The sequence below is a fragment of the Pinus tabuliformis genome, chromosome 1_2, assembly GCF_031772625.1.
Source record: "Pinus tabuliformis cultivar Carrire ecotype Pingquan chromosome 1_2, CPIR1, whole genome shotgun sequence".
Lineage (NCBI taxonomy): Eukaryota > Viridiplantae > Streptophyta > Pinopsida > Pinales > Pinaceae > Pinus > Pinus tabuliformis.
In genome coordinates this window covers 1,306,624,853-1,306,640,083 of record NC_142298.1, presented here as the reverse complement: position 1 = coordinate 1,306,640,083, position 15,231 = coordinate 1,306,624,853, and the positions used below count along the sequence as shown (strand labels likewise).

Here is a 15,231-nt window from a genome sequence, read left to right as displayed (position 1 = left end):
TACCGATGCCAGATGATAAGAGTAATACTCAGTGAGGAGTATTGATAGAGCACAATCCTCGCTAAGAGGGAGTGTTGATTTGGGGTAGCATCAGATGTGCTCTACCCACAAAATGTGGTGGAGAGGTTGGGGCACTTGAGATCTCCAATACCCATAGAGGGTTTGGGTAGATTCTAAACAGTTCAGGAGATATTAAAATAATTAATATTTTTAATGGAGTCCTTAAGTCTAAACTTAGGGAAAATAAAATATTAATGTGTATTAATATGAAACTGTGTTAGAATGGTCCAAAAGACATGGATCAAGCCAGATCTAATCTTACCGTTGATTAGGGACTTAATCTCAGTCGTTGATATGTCAATTGGAAAAGTATAGGAGGAGGCTTGAGGGTCACTTGGACAGTACACTAGAGTGATTAGTCATTCTATTCTCTAGAGTGGGGTTTGCTAAGAGAGATAGAATCAATGATCGGGAGTTGCAGTTGAGGGGCACTGAGTATTGAGAGATAGAGAAGCAGAGATAATGGCGGGAGAGCAGCGCAGTAGTTAAGGAGAGTAACGTAGAGCTAGCCAGGGCTCACACAGAGGCAGCCGGGAGCTGCGCAGAGCCTCAGAGAGGCCAGCATTGCTGACGCATAGGGCTAGAGGGCTGACGCATGGCCTCCTAAGGCTGATGTAGACCCTGTTGACCATTACGTGTCAACTCCCCATAGCAAGTACACCCCCTTTTCTTCGCAAAAGGGATAGCACTTGATTGACATGTCCGTGCCATTCGACAATCATCATCGACTTGATCATACTATGTTGTAAACCCAGTCTGCATGTGTGAATTGTAAATAATCTTAGCAGATATGAGTCATGTATGTAAATTGCCTAGGTGGACCTAATTTTCTAGTGATAATCTATGTTCCGGAAGGTTTTTTGTCTCACCGATCCATGATCGACAGAGTTTTCCTTCAGCCTAACCCCAAATCTGGAATGAATTTTGTCATTAGAATCTTAGAGGAATCCTAGTGTTGTTAATCTGCTAGATTATAGTTGTATCGCAGAACTGGGTGGTTTATGAGGATCTATGTCAAATTGGTTTTCCCCCTTGAGATGTAAAGTTGTAAAAGTCATGATGTAAAGTGTCTTGGGGGTTAGAAAATGTTTTAATCCCCTCATAAGTCCTAAGTCCTAAGTCCTAGGTCCTAGGTGATTTTTCCAAAGGCTAAGTTCGAGGATCCATTAAAAAAAATTAAAAAAAAAAATAAAATAATATATATATATATATATATCTATATATATATATATAGATATATATATATATATATAATAATAATAATAATAATAATAAAATTAAAAAAAAATAATTAAAAAATAAATAATAAAATAATAAAATAAAATAAAAACTTAGAAATAATAAAATAATAATATTTTTGAGTAAATAAATGCAGAATTTCAATTTTTAATGCATTAAAAAATTCGACGGATGAGATTAAGAGATATCTTGATCCTCCTTGACGGTCGAGATCATTTTGACGTGGATCACTCGAACTAGCTGTTGGGAATTTTTCCTTTAAATAGGGTGCTAGGGGTCATTTGAGATCATTCAATCTGTGAGTCTTGTGCTGAAGAAAGCTCTCTTGTAAACTTTTTGTGGTGCAAATAAAGAAAGACTTTGGGGTTGAAATCTTGCTGGTGTTACTCTCCTGAAGTGCTGTGAGCTATTTTATTTTCTGCATAATTTTATTTTCAACCATTAGTAATAGCTTGATGTAGAGTATTGTTGAACACAGGTATCTTGTTCACTTACTGGGGTTTGAATGGTATTAGAATTTCCGAAATAATGGCAGGTATCTCCATTGCATCTAGGATTTAGTACTGTTTTTTTTCTCTTTATTGATGGTTGAAGTGAGCTGTGCAGGAAACCCTTATTCAGAAAATCAGTGGGCATTTGGAGGAGTTCTCGGCTGAACCAGCCAACTCCCATAAAGCACTCTCTTGTAGAGCCCAACCAATTTTGATTCTGGGTTCATCATCTAGAGTTTATTTCTGAGTTGCATGAGAGTTTTTTCTAAAGCATTTCATAGCAAATCTGAAGTTCTGAAAATATTACTGTTGATTATTGATAAATCTGGCTGATTAAGAGTCGAAAAGTTGTAATTACTGTAATTGTTTAGCTGATCTAGGGTTTTAGTTTCGTTTTTCTGCACATATTATTTTTGGGTGTTTGTCTCTCCATTACAGGTTGCAGGGTTTTTTGAAGATTTCCAAGGATTTATCTAAGTTGTTTTTGTTGTCCAAGGGTTTTGATTAGCCCCTTGGTATTGCATCAAGGCAATCTCTTGCAGGGGCACTATTTCTGCAATCCAGGGTTTTCAAATTTTATCTGAAGAAGAATCTGCAGGGATTTCATTTCTAGGAAAAATATTTCGAAATTTTTTCTTTAAAAGGAGGCTGTGTGGAGCTCCTAGATTGTTGCGAGGTTTCAGATTGCCATTTTCTCACCCCAATTTCCGCGTTGCAGCCATCAATCCATCTCCAAGCTTTGCCCAGAACCTTTATTCCTCACAATGTCCACAAAACCTACCGAATTCATTCACGTAGTTCCACCACTGCTATAACCTCAATATTTCTACGCAGTGCCATTTGCTCTATCCACGCAGCCTTATTCTTTGTTGTATCTTCCCATCTCTGCAAACCCAAGCTTCCACACTGGGTAGATCCTGCCTATCTACCTGCGCAAAGAAACGCAATCCGTCGAGTTCCTCCTGCCTCTTGCGTGAAGTTTCTGCCATCGCTCAGTTCTTTTCACCTGCACATCAAACCTGCAGCAATAATCTGTCCCGCAAATGCCCAAGTCCATAGCGTGTTGATCACCTTCGAATGCTCGAGCTCCTATTCAAACTCCACGTAGTCCCTCGAGCCCCTTACGTCTTGCCTTTGCTGCCATCAGGAACCTGCACTTGCCGAGCATAACCAAACAGTCGAACTTTTTTTTTAATTTTGTTATAGTTTCTTGGGTTTTCATGGTTAGAGTTGATTTTATTTCAGTGTAACTTTTCTTTTTTTTTGGTTTCATACGTATAATGCTTTTCCTATTTAGCTTAGCTTAGTTTGTAAAAATTTCAATGTTGGTTTAGTTTTATGCTCTAGATTATATTTGATTTAGTTTTAAGTTTACAACATTTCTAGATTTATTTAAAAATGAAAAATGATAAAAGTGATAAATCATAAAAAATATAAAATATAAAAAGACTCTTTTTAGACTTTAGTTAGGGTTTTAGTTTTATATTTTGTTTAATTTTTAGATTTAAAGCTTTAGTTTTAGATTTTAATAATTTTAAATTTTGTTTACTTTAGTTTTAGTTTAGATTTAAATTTTAAGTTTTCTTTTAAAAATATAACAATAAAAAATTCATAAAAATTATAAAACTTTAAAAAGCATAAAGAATTTCTTTTCTTATAGTTTTGATTTTGATTTAATTTAGCTTAGATTTAATTTTGTTAGAAGTAAATAAAAATAAAAATGATAAAAGGTTTCTTTTAATTCAGTTTAGATTTTAATATTATTTAGATTTTTTATTTAAAGGTTTCATTTAGTTTTAATTCTTGTTTTATCTGAAAAATATAAAAAATATTTGGGGAATTTTTTTGCAAATTTCAGTCTTGGCTTAGGAATTTCTTATGTTTTATCTCTTCTGTTGAGGCTAAAATTTTGAGGGAATTAATGTTTAACATGCTTTAATGTTTATCTGAAGATTAACTACATGAATGTGATCTCCGGTTATCATTTTATGTGATTATTTCAAGCATTTTTTGAATATTGTTACTGAGTTTTAATTGCTGGATCACTATTAAAGCATTTTGCGTGATTTTTTAATGCACTTTATCTTTTGAAATTTTAATTGCTGGAGTATCATTAAGTCATTGAGCATTTATTGATTATCTCATGTTTGGTAAAAGTTAAGCATTGATGGTAAACAATTGTTGATGAGTCCATATTTCTACAACATTGGATAAATAATCGTTTAGTCATTTATTTCATAAGGCACTGGTCTATTAACTTAGTAAAATCAATTTAGTGCTTGTTTCCTCGTGTCTCCCAACCCAACTGTTTCACAGTTGGTCATTTATTTTCCCATAGGGTCTACCCCCGTTAGCCGCGGGAGATAGGCTTAAATGGAGAGATCGAGAATCAGAGTGACAGCCCCCGGTCTGAGCGTTGTCATCATAATCTGTGCGACAACAGACCCATTCGGGGTGACGCAGGGCTAGCGCTGGGCAGAGAGGGGCTGACGCAGTTCAAAGAGAGGTTGATGCTAGGGTTTCTGGGGCAGATTGGTGCTGAGTAGCTACCGGAAGGATTATCCGGGGTTTCAGCCAGGAGATTTGTCAGAAACTGAGAGGTATTACTGCCAAGGAAATTCTCTGTTGGGTAGGCCTGTTTCGACACCCAGATTGTACTATGATATTTCTTAATAAGAAAACCCTCAGATAGCTGCAACGGTTTTCCCACATTGGGTTTTTCCAAGGACATTTGTACAAAAATAATGGTGTCATATGGTGTGATTGTTTCTGTTTCCTTTGGTTGTTGAACTGTAATATGTTGAGCATGCACTCGTGTTGATTTTCAGTATTTACATTGTGAATCACTTGTTAAGTAAAATAAAAAGTAGGTAGGAATAAATCAGATAAAGTGCACAGAGGGTTTTTAACTAAGTAAACTTAGAAATTTCAACACCAGGTGCCCCTTTGAGGCAGGATACATGAAAGACATTATGAACATGACTTTTATCAAGAAGGCTTAAATTGTATGCGACTTGGCTGATCTTTTTGTTGATCTGATATGGTCCATAAAACCTTTGTGCCAATTTGTTTTTTCCTTTTTGTTTTAAGGACAACTGCTTGTATGGTTGAAGTTTGACAAATACCCAATCTCTAACTTCAAATTCTCTCTTGGTTCTATTTCGGTCAAATTGCTGCTTCATATGATTCCTTGCATTATTTAGATTTTTTTTTAGAGTTTGGATGACTTTTTGGGTTTCTTCTAACTGGTTTTTAACAACTGGCAGCTTCGTCTTGATGATAGAAAATTCCTTCCATTTCGGAATTTTGTAACCATACAAAGCTTGAAAAGGAGTTATTTTCGTTGATGTGTGGTACATGGAATTGTACCACCATTCAATGAGATGTAACCACTGAACCCACTTATTTTGTTTGTCTATGGCATAACAACGTAAGTAGGCTTCTAAACACTTATTGGCAACCTCTGGTTGGCCATCTGTTTGAGGATGGTAAGCTGAACTCATGTTGAGATAGGTTCCTATATGTTTGAAGAATTCCTTCCAAAAATTACCCTTAAATTTGGCATCTTCATCACTCACAATAACCTTGGGAAATCCATGTAATTTGTAAACATTTTTACAAAATGTTCCAATGATTTGTTTTGTTGAGTTTGATTTCCTCATTGCAATAAAGTGAGCATACTTGGTGAGTTTGTCGACTACTACAAGAATTTTGTCCTTACCATCAAACATAGGTAAACCTTCAATAAAGTCCATTGATATTTCCTCCCATTTCTAATTCAGAATGATTAAAGGATGAAGTAGTCCAAGTGTCATAATATTTTCATTTTTATTCCTCTGGCATTTATCCAATTCGGCTACATATTTTTGAATATCATTGCTCGTTCCCTTCCAAAAGAATGACTGCCGTGTGTTGTAGGTTTTATAGTATCCTACATGTTTGGCTGACAGTGAATCATGTGACTCTTTAAGAACCTTGGCTTTAAATTTGGAATCCGCATTCAGATAAATTCTTCTCTTGTACCATAGAATATCGTTCTTCCATTCAAATTTTGAATTCTGAGGAAGATTATTGATTATAGAACTTGTTGTTAGATCTTTTGCGTATTCACTTCCAATCTCATTAAGCCATTTGGGAACAACCACTGACATTGCAAGTAATAATGGTTCTTCATATTTCATCGACAAGGCATCGGCTACTATGTATCTTTCCCTTTCTTGTGTAATATATCCATGTCAGAGGTAGCGATTTTTTCTATCCATTTTTGTTTTTCTGTAGATAGCATTTTCTGTTGGAGGAAATACTGAAAAATATTATGATCTATTCATATTAAGAACTTACTTTTGAAGAGATATTGTCTCCATTTGCCTAATGCGTGCATAATAACAAGCATTTCCTTGTTGTATGTGTTAGACTCCGTCTTGTATGACTGATTCTTCTTCAAAACCCTGTTTTGAAGAAGAAATCACTAAATGTATTTTTTAGAATATGTATTAAAGTCTCCAGCTCTTCAAATGGCAGTGGTTTCATTAACTCCTATCCCTGCAAGCAGACAAAGAAAAAGCCTCTCATCATATCGATTTGCAATGATACTGGTGACATGCTTGTCAATCCTGGCTGTGGACTTCAAAATATTTCCCACTTCAAAATATTTCCCAGGCAATTTCATCAGAAGAGTTTGAAATGGATTTTGTTGATAAAAAGAGTGATGATATCTGTAGAAAATGTAATGCAAATGACACAGATTTTCAAACATACATCAGAGTTCAAAAGGGCCCACATGATGGAGGAGGGGTAGGTGATGTGAGTATGGAGAATCTCGTAGTAGATATTGCTACTGACTTCACAAATCATGCTTCTCACCAGAATAACACAGGCCACTCGGATAAAGTCATTACTAACAAAGACCTTACTGTTGAAACAGTCAGTCAGAGTAGTGGTGACATAGCTCTATATACATCAGTCAAATCCGTCAATGAATTCACTTATGAATGGTTAAATGAGGATTCTCTCATTGACACACAAAACGCAGAGGACCATACACACAGGAAATATAGAAATGATTTATCAATGAAGGAACCTGTTGGAGTCATGGTAAGTGAAGGTGCTGGTAGTAAAGAAACTTCCAATAGCTTGGCCAGCATAAATGGTAAGTTTGAAATGAAGAGAACTCTTACTATTAATACAGATTTAGTTTCCTCTGATAATGCTAATCAATCTCAAGCTGAGAGAAATAGGCATTCAGTAAGGTCTCCTCACAGGAGAAGGTCATCTTCTCCAACACGACAAGTTCAAATCGGGAGAACAGGATCACGTCGATCTAACTCTGTAGTGATTAAAAGTATAAGCTATTTTCAAGATTTGCCTATCAAAGACACGGGTTCATTTAGGGAATTGAGAAGCAGTGACAGTGATGATGCTGAGAGCGATAATATTGACAACAATATATCAGGGTCTGCTCAAAAGCCTGAGCACACTCGAAGATTGAGTGTCCGGGATGCCATACATCTCTTTGAAAAGAAGCAAAATGAAATGAAACAGTGTGGAGGTGAGGGAATTAGAAAATTTGGAAGCACTGCAAAGGTATCTACGATGGTACGAGTTCATATATTTCTTCAGGCAGAATCGACCCAAGCTTTTAGAAATGGTGTCCATCCCACGCATTAACTCGGTACCCAAGGATTCGAGGTTTCCAAACTTGGCTTAGGATGTATGGGGTTTTCATTTGTCTATGGCACCCCTGTTGCCGAGGAAGATGGAATTTCTTTGGTTCATCATGCTTTCAACAGAGGCATCATGTTTTTTGACACTGCAGATATGTATGGGGCTTTCACAAATGAAGTCCAAGTTGGCAAGGCTTTTGTTGTGAAAGCCATTTTCCAGAGTGATATGCGATGTGAAGGCCCCGTGTAACATCATCCAGACCAAGAAAGATGTAACAGTTCCATTGCGAATACCATATTACATGCAGTGCAGCTTTGGAGGAAAGAAGAATTCGACACCTGGCTCTTCACTTCAGCCAAAAATAAACAGAGACATCTGATAGGATTCTATTCCTATTTCCCAGAATTTAGTTAATGATTCAACGGGATCTACGCTCCATGTGTCGGCCATCAGAGGATTTTTAGGGAGACGCTGTTTTAGTTTAGAATAGAGGAAACGCTCTTTTCCATTTTTATAATTGCAGGTGAAACAACGCCCCTGTTTTGGGGTCGATTTGTTTTTCCCTTAGCATCATTTTATTTATTGTATTAAAAATTCATTTGTAAAGAGTTAAAGGGAGGAGAGAGGGGAGAGAGTTCTGAGTGCTGAGAGGTGTGTGTAACAGAGCTTCATTGTACAGTTTTTGACAGAGATTTTTAATGAAATTACACAGCTCTAACTTCTGAGATTCCTGTGGTATGAAAGTTAGCATAAGTTTTTCTTCTGTTTCGTATGTAAACTGTTATGTTTCATTTCACTTCATGATCATTTCGAATTGAACAAATGAAGTGTTAAGGTAGAATTCATCATTTGTATGCTCTGCCTTTAAGTTTGTTCAATATTTAATGTTTTCTTCTGTTTGACAAGGATTCATCTTCTATGCCCTTGTCAGCTCCTCAGCAGTCTTGCCATCCCATTTAATCTCAATTTGATGTTAAATTTCTTGCCTACCTTGCCTCAGTTGATAATCTGTGTTTTTTATTATATTTCTCTGTTCAAGCTGTTACTTTGCCCATGCAGCCCAGAAAAACCCCGTCATTTTATTAAAAACCCCTTTTTATCAATTTACTAGCCTAAAATCAGTATTCCTTATTGGTCATCTCAGTCCCTTTGAAGAATTTTTTGCCGAGATAGACCAGAGAGAGCCCTCTCCTGCTCCGTAGGGCTAGCTACGAGGCTAAGTGGTTTGATGTTGCCTTGGAGTTTACCTTTTTCAGCCTGAGGTGAAATTTCAAGCGCTAACATATTGGCGACCATAATGGGGAGAACAGTCGACTTGTTGATTGTCTTGTCCCAGTACATGAAATCAAGGCGCAGATCTGATGTTGATGGTGGACAGCAGTCAGACACATATGCAAGCCGAACCATTCACCTGGCGACTCCAATTCGATCCAGACATTCCAACGCTTGCTGATCCATTTATGCAATGGTAAGGTATGTGGCAAACCCTACCCTGTGTGAAGCTCTAAACGAATTTAGAGAATGGTTAGTGGATATTGAAATTAATGAAGAATTTTTCAGTACCTTCCTTCATTTGTTGAAATCTCCAAAGTTCCCTTGGTTTAAAACTGGTGTCTATGAGTTAGTTGTTGAAAGAATCGAGGAGATTCAATGTTTAAATGAGCAAATCCAGTCATATGATTTCCATGACCCTAAAAAGTTCTTGGAAATCCTTCCTCCTTCGCAACAAGAAATAACAGACTTGCCTACAGATGTTTACATTGACAGTGTGCAGCTGGAAGTATGTGTTGCAGAGTTGGGGCAGCCAACAGAGTCTGGCTTCTATGATCCTATTGCGGCATATATGGACATGTTTTTCAGTTTGATTGACAGATCAGGCTGTCTTTTCCGTGACCAGGCTCATTACGTGCATGAAGGGTTGTCAGCAATTGCATCTGTGACCTGGTGGAAGCTTTCTCAACCGGCGTCATTCTCAGGTTTACTTGAATGGTTAATCTGGCATTTCAGTATTACCTGATCTATTGTTTGTACAGCAGAGTAGGGTAGATTTTGTAGATAAATAAGAAGCCATAAGGGCAACATCTTGTTTTAGTTTGCTTGAAGATTGTTTGAGTTCAGTTTCAGTTTGAAAATTAAGTCAAGAGTTGTGTCGATGATGACTCAATTGCCCAATAGATCGAGGCACTGTCTGCTCTCCCAAAGTTCTGCGGTTCTTGGCACCTCCACGAAGTGGCAGCTGCCATCCCAAGTGGAGTCGATGTTAGACTTCGTCTTGTATGACTGATTCTTCTTCAAAACCCTGTTTTGAAGAAGAAATCACTAAATGTATTTTTTAGAATATGTATTAAAGTCTCCAGCTCTTCAAATGGCAGTGGTTTCATTAACTCCTATCCCTGCAAGCAGACAAAGAAAAAGCCTCTCATCATATCGATTTGCAATGATACTGGTGACATGCTTGTCAATCCTGGCTGTGGACTTCAAAATATTTCCCACTTCAAAATATTTCCCAGGCAATTTCATTAGAAGAGTTTGAAATGGATTTTGTTGATAAAAAGAGTGATGATATCTGTAGAAAATGTAATGCAAATGACACAGATTTTCAAACATACATCAGAGTTCAAAAGGGCCCACATGATGGAGGAGGGGTAGGTGATGTGAGTATGGAGAATCTCGTACCAGATATTTCTACTGACTTCACAAATCATGCTTCTCACCAGAATAACACAGGCCACTCGGATAAAGTCATTACTAACAAAGACCTTACTGTTGAAACAGTCAGTCAGAGTAGTGGTGACATAGCTCTATATACATCAATCAAATCCGTCAATGAATTCGCTTATGAATGGTTAAATGAGGATTCTCTCATTGACACACAAAACGCAGAGGACCATACACACAGGAAATATAGAAATGATTTATCAATGAAGGAACCTATTGGAGTCATGGTAAGTGAAGGTGCTGGTAGTAAAGAAACTTCCAATAGCTTGGCCAGCATAAATGGTAAGTTTGAAATGAAGAGAACTCTTACTGTTAATACAGATTTAGTTTCCTCTGATAATGCTAATCAATCTCAAGCTGAGAGAAATAGGCATTCAGTAAGGTCTCCTCACAGGAGAAGGTCATCTTCTCCAACACGACAAGTTCAAATCGGGAGAACAGGATCACGTCGATCTAACTCTGTAGTGATTAAAAGTATAAGCTATTTTCAAGATTTTCCTATCAAAGACACAGGTTCATTTAGGGAATTGAGAAGTAGTGACAGTGATGATGCTGAGAGCGATAATATTGACAACAATATATCAGGGTCTGCTCAAAAGCCTGAGCACACTCGAAGATTGAGTGTCCAGGATGCCATACATCTCTTTGAAAAGAAGCAAAATGAAATGAAACAGTGTGGAGGTGAGGGAATTAGAAAATTTGGAAGCACTGCAAAGGTCTACGATGGTACGAGTTCATATATTTCTTCAGGCATAATCGACCCAAGCTTTTAGAAATGGCGTCCATCCCACGCATTAACTCGGTACCCAAGGATTCAAGGTTTCCAAACTTGGCTTAGGATGTATGGGGTTTTCATTTGTCTATGGCACCCTTGTTGCCGAGGAAGATGGAATTTCTTTGGTTCATCATGCTTTCAACAAAGGCATCATGTTTTTTGACACTGCAGATATGTATGGGCCTTTCACAAATGAAGTCCAAGTTGGCAAGGCTTTTGTTGTGAAAGCCATTTTCCAGAGTGATATGCGATGTGAAGGCCCCGTGTAACATCATCCAGACCTAGAAAGACGTAATGGTTCCATTGAGAATACCATATTACATGCAGTGCAGCTTTGGAGGAAAGAAGAATTCGACACCTGGCTCTTCACTTCAGCCAAAAATAAACAGAGACATCTGATAGGATTCGATTCCTATTTCCCGGACTTTAGTTAATGATTCAACGGGATCTACGCTCCATGTGTCGGCCATCAGAGGATTTTTAGGGAGACGCTGTTTTAGTTTAGAATAGAGGAAACACTCTTTTCCATTTTTATAATTGCAGGTGAAACAACGCCCCTGTTTTGGGGTCGATTTGTTTTTCCCTTAGCATCATTTTATTTATTGTATTAAAAATTCATTTGTAAAGAGTTAAAGGGAGGAGAGAGGGGAGAGAGTTCTGAGTGCTGAGAGGTGTGTGTAACAGAGCTTCATTGTACAGTTTTTGACAGAGATTTTTAATGAAATTACACAGCTCTAACTTCTGAGATTCCTGTGGTATGAAAGTTAGCATAAGTTTTTCTTCTGTTTCATATGTAAACTGTTATGTTTCATTTCACTTCATGATCATTTCTAATTGAACAAATGAAGTGTTAAGGTAGAATTCATCATTTGTATGCTCTGCCTTTAAGTTTGTTCAATATTTAATGTTTTCTTCTGTTTGACAAGGATTCATCTTCTATGCCCTTGTCAGCTCCTCAGCAGTCTTGCCATCCCATTTAATCTCAATTTGATGTTAAATTTCTTGCCTACCTTGCCTTAGTCGATAATCTGTGTTTTTTATTATATTTCTCTGTTCAAGCTGTTACTTTGCTCATGCAGCCCAGAAAAACCCCGTCATTTTATTAAAAACCCCTTTTTATCAATTTACTAGCCTAAAATCAGTATTCCTTATTGGTCATCTCAATCCCTTTGAAGAATTTTTTGCCGAGATAGACCGGAGAGAGCCCTCTCCTGCCCCGTAGGGCTAGCTACGAGGCTAAGTGGTTTGATGTTGCCTTGGAGTTTACCTTTTTCAGCCTGAGGTGAAATTTCAAGCGCTAACATATTGGCGACCATACTAGGGAGAACATTCGACTTGTTGATTGTCTTGTCCCAGTACATGAAATCAAGGCGCAGATCTGATGTTGATGGTGGACAGCAGTCAGACACATATGCAGGCTGAACCATTCACCTGGCGACTCCAATTCGATCCAGACATTCCAACGCTTGCTGATCCATTTATGCAATGGTAGGGTATGTGGCAAACCCTGCCCTGTGTGAAGCTCTAAACGAATTTAGAGAATGGTTAGTGGATATTGAAATTAATGAAGAATTTTTCAGTACCTTCCTTCATTTGTTGAAATCTCCAAAGTTCCCTTGGTTTAAAACTGGTGTCTGTGAGTTAGTTGTTGAAAGAATCGAGGAGATTCAATGTTTAAATGAGCAAATCCAGTCATATCATTTCCAAGACCCTAAAAAGTTCTTGGAAATCCTTCCTCCTTCGCAACAAGAAATAACAGACTTGCCTACAGATGTTTACATTGACAGTGTGCAGCTGGAAGTATGTGTTGGAGAGTTGGGGCAGCCAACAGAGTCTGGCTTCCGTGATCCTATTGCAGCATATATGGACATGTTTTTCAGTTTGATTGACAGATCAGGCTGTCTTTTCTGTGACCAGGGTCATTACATGCATGAAGGGTTGTCAGCAATTGCATCTGTGACCTGGTGGAAGCTTTCTCAACCGGTGTCATTCTCAGGTTTACTTGAATGGTTAATCTGGCATTTCAGTATTACCTGATCTATTGTTTGTACAACAGAGTAGGGTAGATTTTGTAAATAAATAAGAAGCCATAAGGGCAGCATCTTGTTTTAGTTTGCTTGAAGATTGTTTGAGTTCAGTTTCAGTTTGAAAATTAAGTCAAGAGTTGTGTCGATGATGACTCCATTGCCCAATAGATGGAGGCACTGTCTGCTCTCCCAAAGTTCTGCGGTTCTTGGCACCTCCACGAAGCGGCAGCTGCCATCCCAAGTGGAGCCGATTTTAGACTTCATCTTGTATGACTGACTCTTCTTCAAAACCCTATTTTGAAGAAGAAATCACTAAATGTATTTTTTAGAATATGTATTAAAGTCTCCAGCTCTTCAAATGGCAGTGGTTTCATTAACTCCTATCCCTGCAAGCAGACAAAGAAAAAGCCTCTCATCATATCGATTTGCAATGATACTGGTGACATGCTTGTCAATCCTAGCTGTGGACTTCAAAATATTTCCCAGGCAATTTCATCAGAAGAGTTTGAAATGGATTTTGTTGATAAAAAGAGTGATGATATCTGTAGAAAATGTAATGCAAATGACACAGATTTTCAAAAATACATCAGAGTTCAAAAGGGCCCACATGATGGAGGAGGGGTAGGTGATGTGAGTATGGAGAATCTCGTAGTAGATATTGCTACTGACTTCACAAATCATGCTTCTCACCAGAATAACACAGGCCACTCGGATAAAGTCATTACTAACAAAGACCTTACTGTTGAAATAGTCAGTCAGAGTAGTGGTGACATAGCTCTATATACATCAGTCAAATCCGTCAATGAATTCGCTTATGAATGGTTAAATGAGGATTCTCTCATTGACACACAAAACGCAGAGGACCATACACACAGGAAATATAGAAATGATTTATCAATGAAGGAACCTGTTGGAGTCATGGTAAGTGAAGGTGCTGGTAGTAAAGAAACTTCCAATAGCTTGGCCAGCATAAATGGTAAGTTTGAAATGAAGAGAACTCTTACTGTTAATACAGATTTAGTTTCCTCTGATAATGCTAATCAATCTCAAGCTGAGAGAAATAGGCATTCAGTAAGGTCTCCTCACAGGAGAAGGTCATCTTCTCCAACACGACAAGTTCAAATCGGGAGAACAGGATCACGTCGATCTAACTCTGTAGTGATTAAAAGTATAAGCTATTTTCAAGATTTGCCTATCAAAGACACGGGTTCATTTAGGGAATTGAGAAGCAGTGACAGTGATGATGCTGAGAGCGATAATATTGACAACAATATATCAGGGTCTGCTCAAAAGCCTGAGCACACTCGAATATTGAGTGTCCGGGATGCCATACATCTCTTTGAAAAGAAGCAAAATGAAATGAAACAGTGTGGAGGTGAGGGAATTAGAAAATTTGGAAGCACTGCAAAGGTATCTACGATGGTACGAGTTCATATATTTCTTCAGGCGGAATCGACCCAAGATTTTAGAAATGGCGTCCATCCCACGCATTAACTCGGTACCCAAGGATTCGAGGTTTCCAAACTTGGTTTAGGATGTATGGGGTTTTCATTTGTCTATGTCACCCCTGTTGCCGAGGAAGATGGAATTTCTTTGGTTCATCATGCTTTCAACAGAGGCATCATGTTTTTTGACACTGCAGATATGTATGGGCCTTTCACAAATGAAGTCCAAGTTGGCAAGGCTTTTGTTGTGAAAGCCATTTTCCAGAGTGATATGCGATGTGAAGGCCCCGTGTAACATCATCCAGACCAAGAAAGATGTAACGGTTCCATTGAGAATACCATATTACATGCAGTGCAGCTTTGGAGGAAAGAAGAATTTGACACCTGGCTCTTCACTTCAGCCAAAAATAAACAGAGCCATCTGATAGGATTCGATTCCTATTTCCCAAACTTTAGTTAATGATTCAACGGGATCTGCGCTCCATGTGTCGACCATCAGAGGATTTTTAGGGAGACGCTGTTTTAGTTTAGAATAGAGGAAACACTCTTTTCCATTTTTATAATTGCAGGTGAAACAACGCCCCTATTTTGGGGTCGATTTGTTTTTCCCTTAGCATCATTTTATTTATTGTATTAAAAATTCATTTGTAAAGAGTTAAAGGGAGGAGAGAGGGGAGAGAGTTCTGAGTGCTGAGAGGTGTGTGTAACAGAGCTTCATTGTACAGTTTTTGACAGAGATTTTTAATGAAATTACACAGCTCTAACTTCTGAGATTCCTGTGGTATGAAAGTTAGCATAAGTTTTTCTTCTGT

At 37.8% G+C, this 15,231-nt stretch overlaps 1 protein-coding gene across 1 annotated transcript in view; it reads right to left on the bottom strand.

Annotated features, from left to right (window-relative positions):
- LOC149211013 (mRNA export factor GLE1-like) overlaps nucleotides 1-2,779 on the bottom strand; it is a 36,296-nt gene extending 33,517 nt beyond the window's left edge. The window contains exon 1 of the mRNA XM_089399166.1: nucleotides 2,684-2,779. Coding sequence (XP_089255292.1) covers nucleotides 2,684-2,779 — 96 coding nt within the window. The remainder of the gene's footprint in view (nucleotides 1-2,683) is intronic.
- Between the last annotated feature and the right edge of the window lie 12,452 nt (nucleotides 2,780-15,231).